The sequence below is a fragment of the Pagrus major genome, chromosome 7 (genome assembly GCF_040436345.1).
Source record: "Pagrus major chromosome 7, Pma_NU_1.0".
Taxonomy (NCBI): domain Eukaryota; kingdom Metazoa; phylum Chordata; class Actinopteri; order Spariformes; family Sparidae; genus Pagrus; species Pagrus major.
In genome coordinates this window covers 23529679-23544999 of record NC_133221.1, presented here as the reverse complement: position 1 = coordinate 23544999, position 15321 = coordinate 23529679, and the positions used below count along the sequence as shown (strand labels likewise).

Sequence of the window (15321 nt, the reverse complement as noted above, 5' to 3'; positions counted from 1 at the left end):
GTAGATTGATTAATCATGTTGCCACCATCACTGCTGCTCTGACAGCATGGCTCGTCATCAGGACTCAGCAATGCTGCCAGTTGGTTTTTATTTTCTCCTCCCTGACGCTGCCTTACAAGAGTCATTAAAATCATCCTCTATTCAGCCTGCCTTTTTTATCTAGATTAGTCATGTTTTGCTGACTCTCCCTGCCTCTCTTCCCCGTAAAGCACCTGCCAAATGCCAAAAGCCTTTTATCGGAAATTTAGGGTGAGCAGTAAAAATGTTTTTTTAATTCCCATTCTCTCACTCTTTGTTTTCTTTATCTGTCTCGCTCTCTGTAGCTGTACTGGCCAGCCAGTCCGGACCGTGTCCAAGAATGTCTCATGGCTGGGAAGGATCCAGAGGTGATTCGACACACGCTCACAGATACACACACACACACACACACACACACACTAGATTACTAGATTGCATAAGCAAAGCAACATGTGCTGCAGTAAGTAATGTATGTTACCGTTACCATGAATGCAGGTAATCGGTTTTAAAGTCACACGGGGGAAGGAAGTGTAGTTACACAGAATCCAGCACAGATATGGATCAGTGGCTTACAGGTCAGGTCATATCAGCTGTTTTTATCCTTTCATCGTGCCTGCTCAAATGTTACACTGTCACACAGGAAACAGTAAATCCAGACAGTTGCAGGACAGATAACAATCTAGAATGGAACTAAAGCTGAATGAATCTGATTCATTTGGGAACAATAAACAAACAAAAGATTGCTGATGCTGGCGAGGATATCAAGATCCAGCTTAGTGAGGTTTATTCAACAAACTGACATGAAGGGGACAAAATAGACAGACTTTGATGCTCATCGAGCAAACATAACTTGCTTTCAGGTTCAGTGTAGCTACAGAACTTCTATCCTTGTGTTTAAAAACTCTAGCACTTTGGGCAAAGTTTCACTTCCTAATGAGAAACATGCAGTTCATGTGTTTAATGATGTTATATCCCTAAAATTCAACTTGGATCCTTTTGTTACTACCTTTCAGCCAATTTACATGAAATAGTCCCTACCCTATACATGTAACAACATACTAAACATTCTCTGTGTGTGTTCCTCACTCTCTCCGTACAGTTGGAGTGTGCTAACTTTCTGCGAGTTCTGCAGCCCTTGAATCAGACTCACCTGTACGTTTGTGGCACTGGGGCCTTCAACCCCAGATGTGCTTTTATAGCTACAAGTGTCTTCCAACAGGTATTACTACAAGACACACCAGTATACACACCAATAATCGTTTTCTGTTGTCACCACCTGAGATAAAAAGTAGTCGGTCATTCACAATGGATGAAAAAAAGTTGACTGCAGAACACACTTTTTCATAGTAATCCAATGGTGTTCCTGCCACCCACAGTTCCAGTCCCAGCCCCTATATGCCGGTCTATCAGCAGCTGAAATATCCTGAAATATGTGTGGTGTCTGCCCCTATGCCCATATACCTACCATGGTTCACCCAGTGCCATCTGTCTATAATATATATAGTGTACCTTTTGTCATTGAGGCTGTACTTCATGGGCAACCGAACAGCATAGATTTTTTATTTGACATTTTTATGTCAAATATGATGTAAATGTAATTCTACTGCCCTGGTGCGTCTCCTTTATTCCACACTGATTAGTTAGTAATTTCTTATGATTTACACACATGTGGGTTATAATTTTGTCAGAAATAGGCTAATGGGTCTAAATTCCCTCAGTTATGGGTGTCTGTGTAGGAATGTCTGTATGTGTGTGAGGTTTAAACCTGTGCCAGGTGTGTGTGGGCTCGGAGACTGTGTGTGATTTTATGTGTGTGTGGGTATGTGCATTCCTGCATTTCTATTTTTTTGAGGTTGCATGCATGCTTTTTAGTAGTGTGTGTGCGTGTGTGCGTGTTTGTATGTGAGTGTGTGTCAGGGAACAGCTAATCCCATGAAAGGGCGTCAGATCAGAGAGGTTCAGACGTGGTGCTTAGGGGAGCTGGTGGTGCTGACTGGTTTAAGACTGGACTTCACACATTTTAAAATCCCTCCACTTAGCCCGATTACCCTCAATTAGCCACTCACTCTGTGTGTGCATGTGCATATGCATGTGCATGTGCGTGTGTGTGTGTAAGTAGTATTCAAGTTCAGCTGGCTGGTTTTTGCTTATTTGACAGAATTAATGGATGAATCAAATTATTTATGAATTGAAGCTGATTTTCTTCATCTCTGAGTGACTTCTGTCCATGTTTTCTCTGCCAGTCCGAGCACCAGACTCTCTCCTACAGCCAGACAGAGTGTGGGAAGGGGAAATGTCCTTATGATCCATTCCAGAAAACAGCCTCCGCTGTTGTTGGTAAGTTGACCTTCTGTTTCCTCAAACCACAACTCAAATAAACTATGAATTGAAAGTTATCATAGGAAAAGCTACAGCTTGTCTGTGAAGTTTTAGCTCGGTGTGGATGTTCAGTTTTACCAGAATTCATTCAATATATTTAATGAATCAGATGTACATCAACAGGCTGTATATTTTGACTGAAGACATATCTTAACCATGACCAAAACCTATTCTAAAATGTGCCAGAATAACTTAACCCCAACAAAATCGTTGTCACAGGCAAGTGTAAATTTGTCAGTGTCCTCAGTTTTACTTGAAAGTCATGTGAAAAGTTGCCCGGATAATATATCCAAGGATGAACCATTGTGAGATGATGTTTGGATTAAACTTTAAATTCAGTCTGTCAAAAACATTCCACCTAAGATTACTGGAACCTGTTGTTAATATGTGTAGATGGAGAGCTGTATGCGGGGATCACCTCAGACTTCATGAGCCGGGACTCAGCCTTCTTCCGTAGTCTGGGCAGCCGCCATGTCATCCGCACCGAGCAGTACGACTCCACCTGGCTGCAGGGTAAGTGCAAGAAAAGAAAACCAAAAGAGAGTAAAAAAAATGTCTTAGTTTTGAAAACTGATCTAACCTGGTGCCTCAGCAGAAGTCTCTGTTTGTGTACTGAGTTTAAATGTTGCAATAAGTCATTTTAGAAATCAGGAAATTTCACTTCAATCATTTTTCATCCAGTGATTGTCTTCTTTGTTACGTGTTTGTGGATTCCATCTAAACTAAACTGAGAGTCAAGGTGTGTTAGAACTAAAATCTGTGGCACATTGCTAACAGCTAACATACATACAGTTAAGTTTCCACTGGCTCTTTGCAAGTTAAAAACAATCAAATTATCCAATATTGATGTAACCTAAGTATTGTTTGAACTCTGAATCAAACGGCAACGCCTTCAGTACTGTGTCTATGTTGTTTCTACATCTATTTCTCAAGTATCTCTCTGGTGTCAAGTCATTAGAATGATTTAAAGTAACTACATTTAACAACCATTATTCTCTTTTCTTCTTGCTTTGTAAACTGAATATTCTGAACTACAGTAAACTGAATGCCTTTTGCTCTAAATCAGCATCTCCAAAACCATCTCCTGCACGCCCGCTTGGTGTTTTATCAGGCCAGCGTGTCGACGTCTGCTGCTGATAACAACAAGATACATGTTGACTCTTTCTGCTGTTTGTAAACTCAGTTGTACCTCCATCGTCCCTTTGCTCTATCTCTGATCCTCGTGCACTTATACATGCATTTTATCTGCAGAGGTGGATTGCGTTCCAGTTGATTTACAGTTCACCTGTCCTTCTCCTTGCAGATGCCCAGTTTGTGCGGGTAGCGCCACTGTCTGAGACTGATAACCCAGAGGATGATAAAGTCTACGTGTTCTTCACTGAGCGCGCTCAGGAGGCAGAAGGAGCTGCTGGGAAGGTGCTCTACTCCAGAGTGGCACGTGTGTGCAAGGTATGGTGTGTGTTTGTGAGAGACAGATAGAAACCAGGTTTGTGTGTTTGTATGCTCATATCAGAAACTGTCTTCATGTAGTTTATGTAAACAAGTGTTTGCCTGAACAGGTAGAGTTTGTACGTGCTGGTGTGTCTGTCTCTACGTAGGTGTGTGGTTACGTAAAAAGCAACTATGTGTGATTGGATGTTCCTGCTGGCTCATATAGATATGCCTTGAGAAGTCTGTGTATAGGGGACTGTTTATGTTGGTCACTATCACTGTGTCTCCTGCTCCAATGTGGATAATCAGTCTTTCATTTCAGTACATTTTCAAGCAAACATCACAATACATAAATTGATAATGAAAACAACAGTTAGTTGCAGCCCTATCACATTTTACTGCAGAATTTCATAAAATGCATCATGATCATTGAAATTGTAAATAATCTGCTTTATATTATCCTTTATTTGGCAAGTCATCCAGGAATTCACATGCAGTATCTTTCACATTTTGTTGTAGAATGACATTGGAGGTCAGAGGAGTCTAGTCAACAAGTGGAGTACCTTCCAGAAGGCTCGAATGGTGTGTTCAGTCCCTGGACCAGACGGCCTACAGACACACTTTGACCAGCTGCGTGAGTACACATAAGCATCATATGACACATTACACATTAGATGCACATTAAAATCACATGAGACAGGCCTCAACCACTGGTCACATAACAGCTGGAGCTCTGCCACTGAATGTTGCATAAATGAGAAGTGAGTTCAGATACTCAGCCAGTGTGTGTGTTTGTGTTCATCAGTGTAACACATGAAGTGTTGGAACTTCTCGCTCAGATATTTTGAGGGGATGATGGAGGTCACAGACTAAAGAAAAGTGCTCAACCACAGCATCAGTGTGTGTATGTGTGTGTGTCTGGATGGCCCCACTGTTACCACGGTGATCAACAGCCCTGTCGGTCACCTTGGGTTCGTCTTCGTGCCTCAGCCTTGGTAACCACGGCAACTGGCCTCAACATTCGGTTGCTGTGGGTTTATTCATTATCGAGGATTCGCGCAGTCAGTGTCCTCCGCTTAGCTATGCGTGTGTGTGTGTATACTCAGAAGCAGGTCTATGTAGGCATGAGTCTCTGATGTGCATTTTGAGCAAAAAATGTTAGCCTCTGTTCCCTCTCTGTTTTTTGTTAGTTTGTACAAGTCTCAGATTTTTCTGCATTCACCAGTGCTGCACTCTGGGCAGTTATTACCTTTACTCCTGTCAGTGGTGATTAATTAAAATTACTATTAGTATATGAAGAACACTAATATGCCTTCAGTGTTATGCAACATTTGAAAGGCCCTGCACAGCCACACAGGTGTTTTCAGTTGCTGAGTGCTGGAAAGTATGTAAATTCCCAAAACGTCTAGTATAAATAGAATAGTCCAGGTCTGATGTAGCAGGCTCAGATGGCGTTATCCACTAAGTTAAAATGCCAAAAATGTGGATCACAAGAAACAATATCTAAAAATTGCACCAGAACTTCTGCAGAGTGAGGGTGATGTAAAATCAGTCACAGTCTGCACATGCCTAAACAGTCTTGAGATGAGGTTGACTCAGTCAAAAGAAGTGAACAGCTGTGTACACCATGCATTTACACTGATAAATATGTAAAACTTATCAAGATGGCACCACAGATGGTTGTGTCAGTGTGTTGCTTTGTTTTTGTCAATGTTGTTGCTGATGATCCAAACAGTTTCACTTTTGCAAAAAAATATCCTCTGAGGATCCCTATTCCTTTGGATGGAACCCCAGCATTCATGGAGACTGACTTTAGAACAGGCTGGGAGACACAGGTGCAGGCAGAATTAGGATACATGAAAGGGACCAAATGGATGAACAGGATCTGGTAGATCTAAGAAGGATTTCTTCCTCTGAAACTTCCTTAAAAGTACAGCTAGCAGAGGATGGTTTCGATCCATCGACCTCTGGGTTATGGGCCCAGCACGCTTCCGCTGCGCCACTCTGCTATCATTCACCCCAGATGGGACTCGAACCCACAATCCCTGGCTTAGGAGGCCAGTGCCTTATCCATTAGGCCACTGGGGCTACACTAACAAAATTGCAAGAGGCAATTTAGACAATGTAGAGGGGGACATAAACCGCAGAGAGTAAACATGGTGCTGCAGCAGTGTAAACTCAGGCAACAAGCGACAAAAGCAGTGATGCAGCAAAGGAACAATGCTACTGCTCAGCAGTCTTTGTCTGCAGCACAGACTGTTTTCACTTGCGTAGTACATAGTTGGGCGGCATGCGTCGATCCTCGCTGCCTTGCCATGGACAGATGATGACACGCACTCACCCTGAACCATTTTTTAATGTAAATAGTGTGATAATGAGATTTAACATCTGTGATATTTTCGATAAGAGATTTCTAAAAGATCATATTTAACCTTGTTGCTACGCTGACGTGAAAATTGTAAAGCCTTTGGACCTTGGGCCTTGAGATGAGCAGCATGAAGTGGTTAAGTGGAAAGTTTAATTTTGACCATTACATTTATATACATTCTGAAACAATTCTTTCTTTATGGAAGTACAACAATAATCTATCTATCGCTATCTGGGTTACAGACCCAGCACACTTCCACTGTGACACTCTACTATGATTCACCCCAGATGGGACTCAAACCCACAATCCCTGGCTTAGGAGGCCAGTGCCTTATCCATTAGGCCACTGGGGCTTCATATGTGCCAAAAAATGATCTATTTTCTAAAAAAAATAAAGGTTAGACTATTTTGACAGAGGCTTAGCTGGTAGCATGTTGTTACAAGGTGTTAGCAGCACACTTCTGGTGCACCACTATTCTGGCCATCACCCCAGGTGAGCAGTTATGTAGGTGTGACCCAGTGTTACCATTTTTGTTCATTGGAGCTAATGCCATTTTTCCATTACATCTGCTGGACTGGCTCTACTCGGTTTGACTTGGCGCAGCAGCCTGGCGCTGCAGGGATTTGCATTTCCACCACAACTGGGCTACCTGCTTCAAGGTGTATCTTGAACTTATGAAACGCTTGTCTTGATCTCCACAGAACCAGGGCTGTTGCGCAGTACTATTGAAGAATCACCACTAACAAACTGGCTCCACTAATTCGGTTACAAACACGTTCAATTTCCTATAACTTCTTCATAATAAAAGCCCTCCGTTGTTTGGTCATTTAAGAGCTTTTTATTATGAAGCAACATTACAACAAATGTTGCATTTTCACCAGCAGTAACTACAGGATTCCCAAAAGAGCCGAGAGCGAACACTGTGAAATAGCAAAACACAACAGATGTTTGAAAGAACAAACAGTATAAGAGAAACTGCAGCACACTTCTGTTGTGCCACTCTGCTATCATTTAACCCAGATGGGACTCAAAACCCAAACATCAAACCCACAATCACTGGCTTACAAGGCCAGAGCCTTATCCATTAGGCCTCTGGTTGGTTCTATGTTTGGGACATAAGAATAGTTAGTTAACATTGACAAACAGCTTGAGAGCATTTTGGAGACTGAAATGTTTTCTTATCTCTGCTGTTCTTGTAAACAGAAGACTCGGCCGGTAAACAGCGTGACTCCTCTGTGTGCTAAATACACACACCCTCACAGACATATACACACACAGGTACCATTTGTGTGAACATATACAGTAAGTTAACACACACAGTAAATCATACATTGTTTTCATATAGTTAAAGCCTTACTCAGATACATGCAACAATGAGAAATATTTGAATGCACGCACACACACACACACGCACACACATATATACACACACACACACACACACACCTAACTCTTGAGTTGTTTTAAAAGTACTCACTCGAGCCTCAGCCTGTCTGTGTACACAAGACAGTTCTGACTTGTCGGGAGCATAAACATTTCTATCCAGCATTTTTACACATCTGATAAGGGCCATACACATTTGTTTGTGGATTCACTTCAGCACACACACAGCCACTCAAACACACACAGGCAAAACCACAAAGCCATATACAGGAGATTAACCCATCAGGTTAAGAATGCTGTCAGTGTTGTGTTTATGCCACGCTCCACCACACAGAAACACTACAAATCCCATAAACCCTGCGGGTCCTTCATAGCTTCGGAGCAGTGAATACCACCTGGCCGCGCGCGCGCGCGCGTGTGTGTGTTAAAGACTTACAGTAATTTAGGCTTTCCAAAACATTTTGAGGGTGCTGAGTTAAAGATAACATGAAGGAGATCAATCAATTCAAATGAAACACCAGGTGCCAAGCTGTGCCAGTGTGTCTGTTCACAAATATGCAAAAAGACAAAACAAGTCGCAGTGTTTGGGTTCAACTCCTGTCTGTGTGACACTGTTGCTGTTTTTACAGGTGAAAAGGATTCAATACCATGTAGGACAGATCCCTTTAGGCTGCATATCTAATACAGTACTCTGTGTGGTACAGCTTAACAATAAAAGACAATAGATCTTGCACAATATGCAAAATATGGATTTTATGTCAACCGATATGAAAACCAATAAGATAACCGCTAATTTCACATGTTTGTATTTTAAAAGAACCTTTAGTTTATGCACTTAGAAAGGCTGAGGTGTAGTGAGCAAAAATGGATAAATTAATATTCATAGCTCTAATAAGATTTGTTGTGTTAAAAGACTTGTTCTGTCCTCTCTGAACCCTTTTGGAGCATGTATTGTAGGTTACAATCATGTTGTCTTCCCCTGAAACTGTAAAATAATTTCCAAAGCTGAGACGATTTATTTGGCTCTCTAGTCTCCACTGCGTGGTTCTACCCAGGTGCAGCAGTTTGAAGTGACAAGTGTGACAAAAGCGTACTGCACTGTTCATTCTCCTACTATATAGATAGATATGTATGTTAAATTAAAGAAAGCAATATGGCTTTGAATTATCTGCTCTTTATATTGGCTGTCTAATAAGATAAATTCCCCATTATGAGTCTGATGATTTATCACAACTATCATGACTACTTAACTAGTCTCAACTAAAACCAGTCCAATAGGCACAGAAAAATGATGTAGTCCTGCCAAAGAAATGTCAGATCAGAAAATGCTTCTATGTGTTGTCAAATTGACGTATTTTGTCCCACTTTTTTTAAAGGATTTGTTGGATATAGTTAATTCCTTCAGTGTATTTTTATAGTTTCGGTGAACTTTTTGGAAGCCCTCACAGTTGGGTTTGTTTTGCACAGAGCATCTGGTCTGTGATGGCCTGACTCATGACACAGGATTGTTCAGAGTTTATTGTTCAATTGTTTTGTATATGGAGTTGTAGAGGCTGCTTCACTTTCATTAGTCTCATTCGTGGTGCGTATGGCTCTTGTTGTGATTGTCACTTGTGTAAAATTATAAGTCAAGCTTTACTGAACCACAATTATTTAAACAGTGGAGTAGAAGTGATTCATGGACGACATGGCTGCCCAGTCAAGCTGAAATAACTCAGAGTCCAGCCTCACCGGAAAGGATCCACTGCTGTTGTCCCTGTTGTGGTTGTTGTTGTTGTGGAGGAGAGTCATGCTATGAGGTTTTGGAGTTGGAGACAGGCCAACCTCTGTGGCCGGATTCAGTGTCAAGACACTAGAGACATTGAGGTACTCTCTGGCGTTTTCCTCAGCTATTTCTGTCTGTGTGTGAGAGATTCAGTGTTCCCGACATAAGACAGCACCCATATCTTTGTCCCTACGTCACCCACCAATGCTGGAAAGGAATAGAGGGAGGAAAAGGAGGAAAAGGGAAAGTATAGGGGAGAAGAAAAGAGTATTTATGTTTGGAAGGACGTCACTGGAGCTGTCTGGGATTGTACTGAAGGATGTGTGCTACTTCTAAATAAATGGGGACTGTCATCTTTCCAACCCTCAGTATGATGAGGTGAAGTCTGAGAGGGCCAGAAATAAAAGAATTTGAGGCAGCAGTGGGGATAAAGAAAGGATGGGAGAGATGAGGGTTACAGAGGTGAATGAAGAGACTCACCAACCAGCTGAGACAGACAACAGCTATATTTATTTGGATGCAAATACAGCCATACATTAAAACATGATACATAATGATAAATATAACTGTAAATTAGTTTGAAATGCTGCAACAAATAAACCAAATTCAGCGTGTATCAACACAGCACAAAATACCTATCTCAACAAGTCATTTTGATTATTTTTAAGTCAGAAAATTAAATTATATTGACTTGGAATTCCAAATAAAATCTGCCATTAGATTGAGATGATTTCATCTGGAATCGGTGCAAATTTCTTCCTTTGCATCTCTGCAATTGCCAGATGTCTGAAAGTAGGAAAAACACATGCAGTTTTATTGTAAATTGATTTTTTTCTTTAAGAAAGGGACGTTCATGTTGAATAATGTTTGTAATGTTTGATAATTTTCACAAATATAATGTTTTTCTTGCACCGTGTAATGCTCTAATGCTCCAACTATTACTGAACTACTCTGACCCACCTTTGACATGATTTAATCCAAAATTGAACCTATCCTTGGGCTCTGTATGGCACTATTGGGTAATAGAGATAGGTAAAAAAAAAAGAGTGGAGTAGAAGAGTAGAATGCCTGACTCCATATATGAACTGAGGACAGAGCCACCAGGACGCCCAACCCTGTCAGATTAATCTGACAAATGATTTTCCACTATTTACTGCTTAATTACCTCATCAACAAAAACACTTTCTGTTTAAAGTGGGTATGAAAACATGTTTTGTGATACTGGGGAAAATAAATCATGTTGTGACGCCTCCATTGAGCCTTTGTAATCCATCAAAGTTTGTGTGAAAATACTTGAATGGAAGCCCAGTTTATCAGAAGGAGAAACAGAGGAGAAAGAAGGAGGGGGAGAGGTGCTGCTGGACAGAAGAGGAGGAGGGATTAGAAAAAAGGGTCAGAGAGAAAAGAAAAGAAGTAGGACAAGAGAGTAGAGGTTATAGCACAAGGTGTTGACCAGACAAGAGAAGAAAGAAGGAGGAGAAGAAGGACGAGGACATTAAGAAAACAAATGCAGAGGAAAGAGGATGAGTAGAAACTGTTATTGAAGCTTATTGGACCAACACTGTGGAAGAGAAGACAGAGGAGGAGAGGGAGAGAGCTGATTAGGAAGTGGATTGGAAATAAATTTGGCTTCAGGGAGGGAAAAGTAAAGAGATCGTACAACAGAGGCATAAGTAGATGATGACGTAGACGATGAAGAAAGGACAGGAGGATAGAACCTCCCACCTAATGAGGGATGTTTTTCCTCAGGAAGTAATGGAAAAGGAAAAATTAAGAGAAAATGTCAGATGTGGCTGGATTTAAAGGATATGTGGGACTACTAAAGTGGAAATTGCAGTAACATAGCAAGTGTCTGGTACAGCCTCCCCTCTGCCACCAGTTTCCTATTCCCCTTCAGCTACAGTGGCCTGAAAGCAACACAAGGGAAGTCACATTTTCACTATATAATCTAGAGGCGACTCATGAACAAACTAAGTTTTCACAGTAAGAGAGCTCTTCACTGATCCTTTGCATTACTCTCTAAAGCGTAGAACATAGGAGGTCAACAGATTAATCAGTTAAGCCGATTAATTGGTGCTGATAGGTGCTCTGTATTTGTGGAACTTGGCTCCGATAGCTGCCGATGGCTGTGCAGCCTTCACCACCACAGGGAAAGTACACCATAGTTTTATATATTATTAAGCATCTATTACTTTAACTTCAGATGTTCAATTCAACAGATATCCAGTTTCTAATCAAGTCAGAAATTGCTCATATCCGACAGGCTCGAAAGAGGGGGTGATAATGGACAATTAATTGAATTTTCCTGCTCCAGCTATCGTTGTTATATCAGCCTGTAATAACCCAGTTGGTCGACCTCAGAAAATTAGGTTAAGTGCTGATGCTGTCAAGGAGGAGGTGAAATTAAAAAAAAAAAATGCACAATGGACAGACAAAGGGGGAGGAGAAGGACAAAACCCAGGAAATACTACAGACAGACAAGAGGCAATTTTTCCTTGAAGGACATGGAGGGGATAAGTGAGGTGAAGTGAAGCTAAAAGGGTGTGAGGGCTGATGGGAGGGAGACGGGGGCAAGAGAGAAGGGAGGGAATGGGGTTAATAGGGAAAGATGGAGCAGATAGTGAGATGGGAGGAAAGAGGAGGGAGGAGAAAACAACAAGCAGTGGACGTACAGGAAATGTAGGGTTTCCTTAGTAGATGAAGAAGTCATACATTTTACACATTTTACAGAGTAAAGCAGATTATGAGACTTTCGTAAAACTTATAGCCTACTCAATGTAAATGATTGGTTTCATGCCATATAACTGCTGGCAGGATCCACAGTCTTTTAAAGGTATTTAAACAAAGATTTCAGATTATGTATTTTGTCTATTGTCTTTCCTAAATCAGACATAATATACTGATTTTTATATTTACATATTTACAATTTTTTTTTCACACATTCAGTTTTATCCCAGAAATACAACAATGATGTCCAGACAATGAATTTTATCCCCAAGGAAAAAGTGTCCTTCATTGCCACCTTGGAAGAGTAGGCATCTTCCAAATGGAGATATCAAGATGGGGATAACAGCCATGGCTGGAGGGGGAAAAATGTGTCACTGAGATAAAAGGTGGAGTGGCTGAGGGAATAGGGCCAATAGCTGAAGGGGTTAAAGAACCAGACAAGATGGAGGCAGGGCTATTATTGGCAAATTACTGTAAGATGGCGAGGAGGAAATAAAGACGGGGAGTGTGGTCAATAAGATGACGAGGAGGAGGGGGGAGGAGGTGGATGTTGGCATTCAGGGTGGCTGGACAGGGAGGAAGGGAGGGAAAGAGGCAGCAGCAGAGAAATGAGGAGGATAGGGGTGTTTGCCTGGGGGGGCCACGGCCAGACAATTAGGAGGAGGAGGAGGTGGAGGAGGAAGATAGGGGATGCGGCTGCAGGTCTGCGGGCTAGACAAGACTATCTACCCTCAGGGGAGCACAGCAGCTTTTTGTTTAGAGAAGAAGACACATGAAGAATCCACCGGAGAAAATAGGGCAGACAGACAGATGGATGAGGAGATGGAGGGATGGAGAGATAGTGGGAGGGAGGGATGGATACAGGGAGGGACAGCGAAAGTGAGAAACAAAGAGAATATGAGAAGCCCAGTGGGATTCTGGGACGTCCAGGTGGATTTGAGCAGAAAGGGTGGGAGGTGGGGGATGAGCACCTGATGAACAGATAAAGAAAAAGAAAGAGAAGGAGAGAAGAAGATTCAGAGGGAAACAAAGAAAAGGAGGGATTACTGTTAGTATGAGATGGTGGTTAGTATGAGATGGTGGTCAGTAGTCTGACAGTGAAAGAGAATCAAGATGTGGTTCAAAATATAAAAAGAAGATGTTTCCTGTAACTACATCATGATTAGAATGCTTCATTTTACATATTTTACATTAAGAACCAGACTGCTCTCATATTTTCTGCACTCAGTGTTTGTGATGAATGTGTGTGTGTTTTGCTCTCCCTCCCCCGTTAAAGATTAATGACAATAAAGTCACTCCAGTTCAATAAATCAAACACGAGAGAGATGCAGAAGCGAGGTGGAACGGCACTAAATCAGTGGTGATTTAAACTTGTCACGCAGTGATAAGAGTAGATTTTTTGCCAAGCTGAGCTGTAAATAACTGAGACGTCTTCTTCAAAGTCCGGGAAAGAAAAATATTGTTCTGGCTGTGTCTTCCAAAGTTTAACTATGTTTCTGTGTGAATGCAGTGAAGTGCTGAGAAGAAAGGAAAACCGACTAACTTTCAAGCAGGAGGCAGGGATTCAGTTTTTCCCTACAGGGTTTCAACAAAGTTTTTATTAAGTTTAGGAAGTACTTTCTCAATACTGAACTGGGTATATTTAGTTTTACATGCTATATGGCCTCCTTTCTACCTGGCTTTAAAACACTTTGTTATACACAATACACCCCTTGCCAACAAGGGCTGTACAGGTTGGAGTATTATTATCTATGTTAGTAGCATTGCTTTATAGCTGGTAGTGTCAGTCTGTTAATCAGTCGGTTGGCCCACTTTGGTACAGACTGAAATATCTCATAATAATTGAATGGATTCCCTATAAATTTGGTACAGACATATACAGTATGTCCCCCTCAGGATAAATTGTTATCACTTTGGGGATCCCAAAGTTTTGTTTATTTTTGGGTAAGAAATGCTGTTTGTCCAAGAATTTGGTTTATGATCAAATTCCCTTTTGCTTAGTGCTAATTAGAAAAGTAAGGATGAACATAGTCAACATTATACCTGCCAAACATCAACATTATCATTTTGAGCAGGTTAGCATGAAGTACACCCTCACAGAGCACTTACTCGACTGATGAATCAAATCAGTGACGTTTAGTGGGGACTCTTGCTTTTCGGTAAACTGTCAGTTACTTTTGTGTGCTTTCAAATTGAGCTTCTTAATAATAACTATAATGATCTGATTTGATAGTTTTTTCCTGTTGTAAGTTGCTCTGCCAACATAAAATTCTGTCACCTAGACATCTACAAAACTCCATTCAGTGTCCACTAGATGTCTTTTGACCCGTAAAAGACCAGCACATGGTATGTTTGTATCCTTCTAGGTACTTAGTTCACAGATTACTGGAACAAGTATCTGTGTCGAAACTGACTGCAATTTGTTTTCTTGTTCCTCATCTCTGTGCATGAAAGTTTGTTTACCATTCCACAGCTCAAACATGTGTCCTGCAGACAAACTGCATCAACACTTTTTCATTAATGTGGCCAAATATGGCTCTGACCTCCTCTATAGATGTGGCCTTGGATGATTAGAGTTTGGCTGCCTATTTATGTGCACTTTTGAATGGATTCTGTTGTTGTTTTTCTGTGTTTCCACAACCTGCTCACCTGGTAAACATGTTCCAACCAGGTTTATTATGGGTCTGTCTTGCATCTGTACTGAAATGGCTTTCACCAGGCTGGTTGCGTGTCTTGGAAAATGCAGGTTCAGATCTTCCAGTGCCCTTCTTTTGACTCATTCCTTCCATGAAAATCTTTGAGCTGCCTTGGATGAAAGCTTCCACCGAAGAGCATATGTATCATCCAGAGTAATGAAGCAAAAGTGCGATAAAAAAACAAAAACAAGCAGAAGCAGACAAGCAGAAGGGGAAAAAAGAAAATGGCAAGATGATAAAGGTGATGATTAATGATAGAAGTTGAAGGAGGATGGGCATTCCTTGCAAGATGTGAGCAGAAAAATAGCAAGTTATGATAAGAAAGGTGGACAGGTGGTGGAAGAAAGATGGTGGTATGATATACAGTATGAGTAAAATATGGTAAGGAGCGATAGAAGACAGGAACAGAAGTAAAGAGAGAGTTATCTGGAAAAAGGAGGCATCTGCATCGCAATTTAAAAGCATGAAGAGGAGAAAAAAAGGAAGCACTGAGGAAAACTTAATAATGAAGGAGTGATATATTAAATAAGGGATAGAGGGAGTGAGAATGTGTA

General features: G+C 41.2%; 1 protein-coding gene and 2 non-coding genes across 3 annotated transcripts in view; 1 reads left to right on the top strand and 2 right to left on the bottom strand.

Annotated features, from left to right (window-relative positions):
- Positions 1-15321, top strand: part of sema3h (sema domain, immunoglobulin domain (Ig), short basic domain, secreted, (semaphorin) 3H) — a 54531-nt gene that overhangs the window by 27313 nt on the left and 11897 nt on the right. Inside the window, exons 3-8 of the mRNA XM_073470213.1 lie at positions 324-386; positions 1118-1237; positions 2262-2355; positions 2791-2910; positions 3701-3846; positions 4348-4462. Of these exons, the coding sequence (XP_073326314.1) occupies positions 324-386; positions 1118-1237; positions 2262-2355; positions 2791-2910; positions 3701-3846; positions 4348-4462 (658 nt within the window). The remainder of the gene's footprint in view (positions 1-323; positions 387-1117; positions 1238-2261; positions 2356-2790; positions 2911-3700; positions 3847-4347; positions 4463-15321) is intronic.
- Positions 5844-5916, bottom strand: trnar-ccu (transfer RNA arginine (anticodon CCU)). The gene has a single exon. It is a non-coding gene; the product is annotated as a tRNA-Arg (tRNA).
- On the bottom strand, positions 6476-6548 carry trnar-ccu (transfer RNA arginine (anticodon CCU)). The gene has a single exon. It is a non-coding gene; the product is annotated as a tRNA-Arg (tRNA).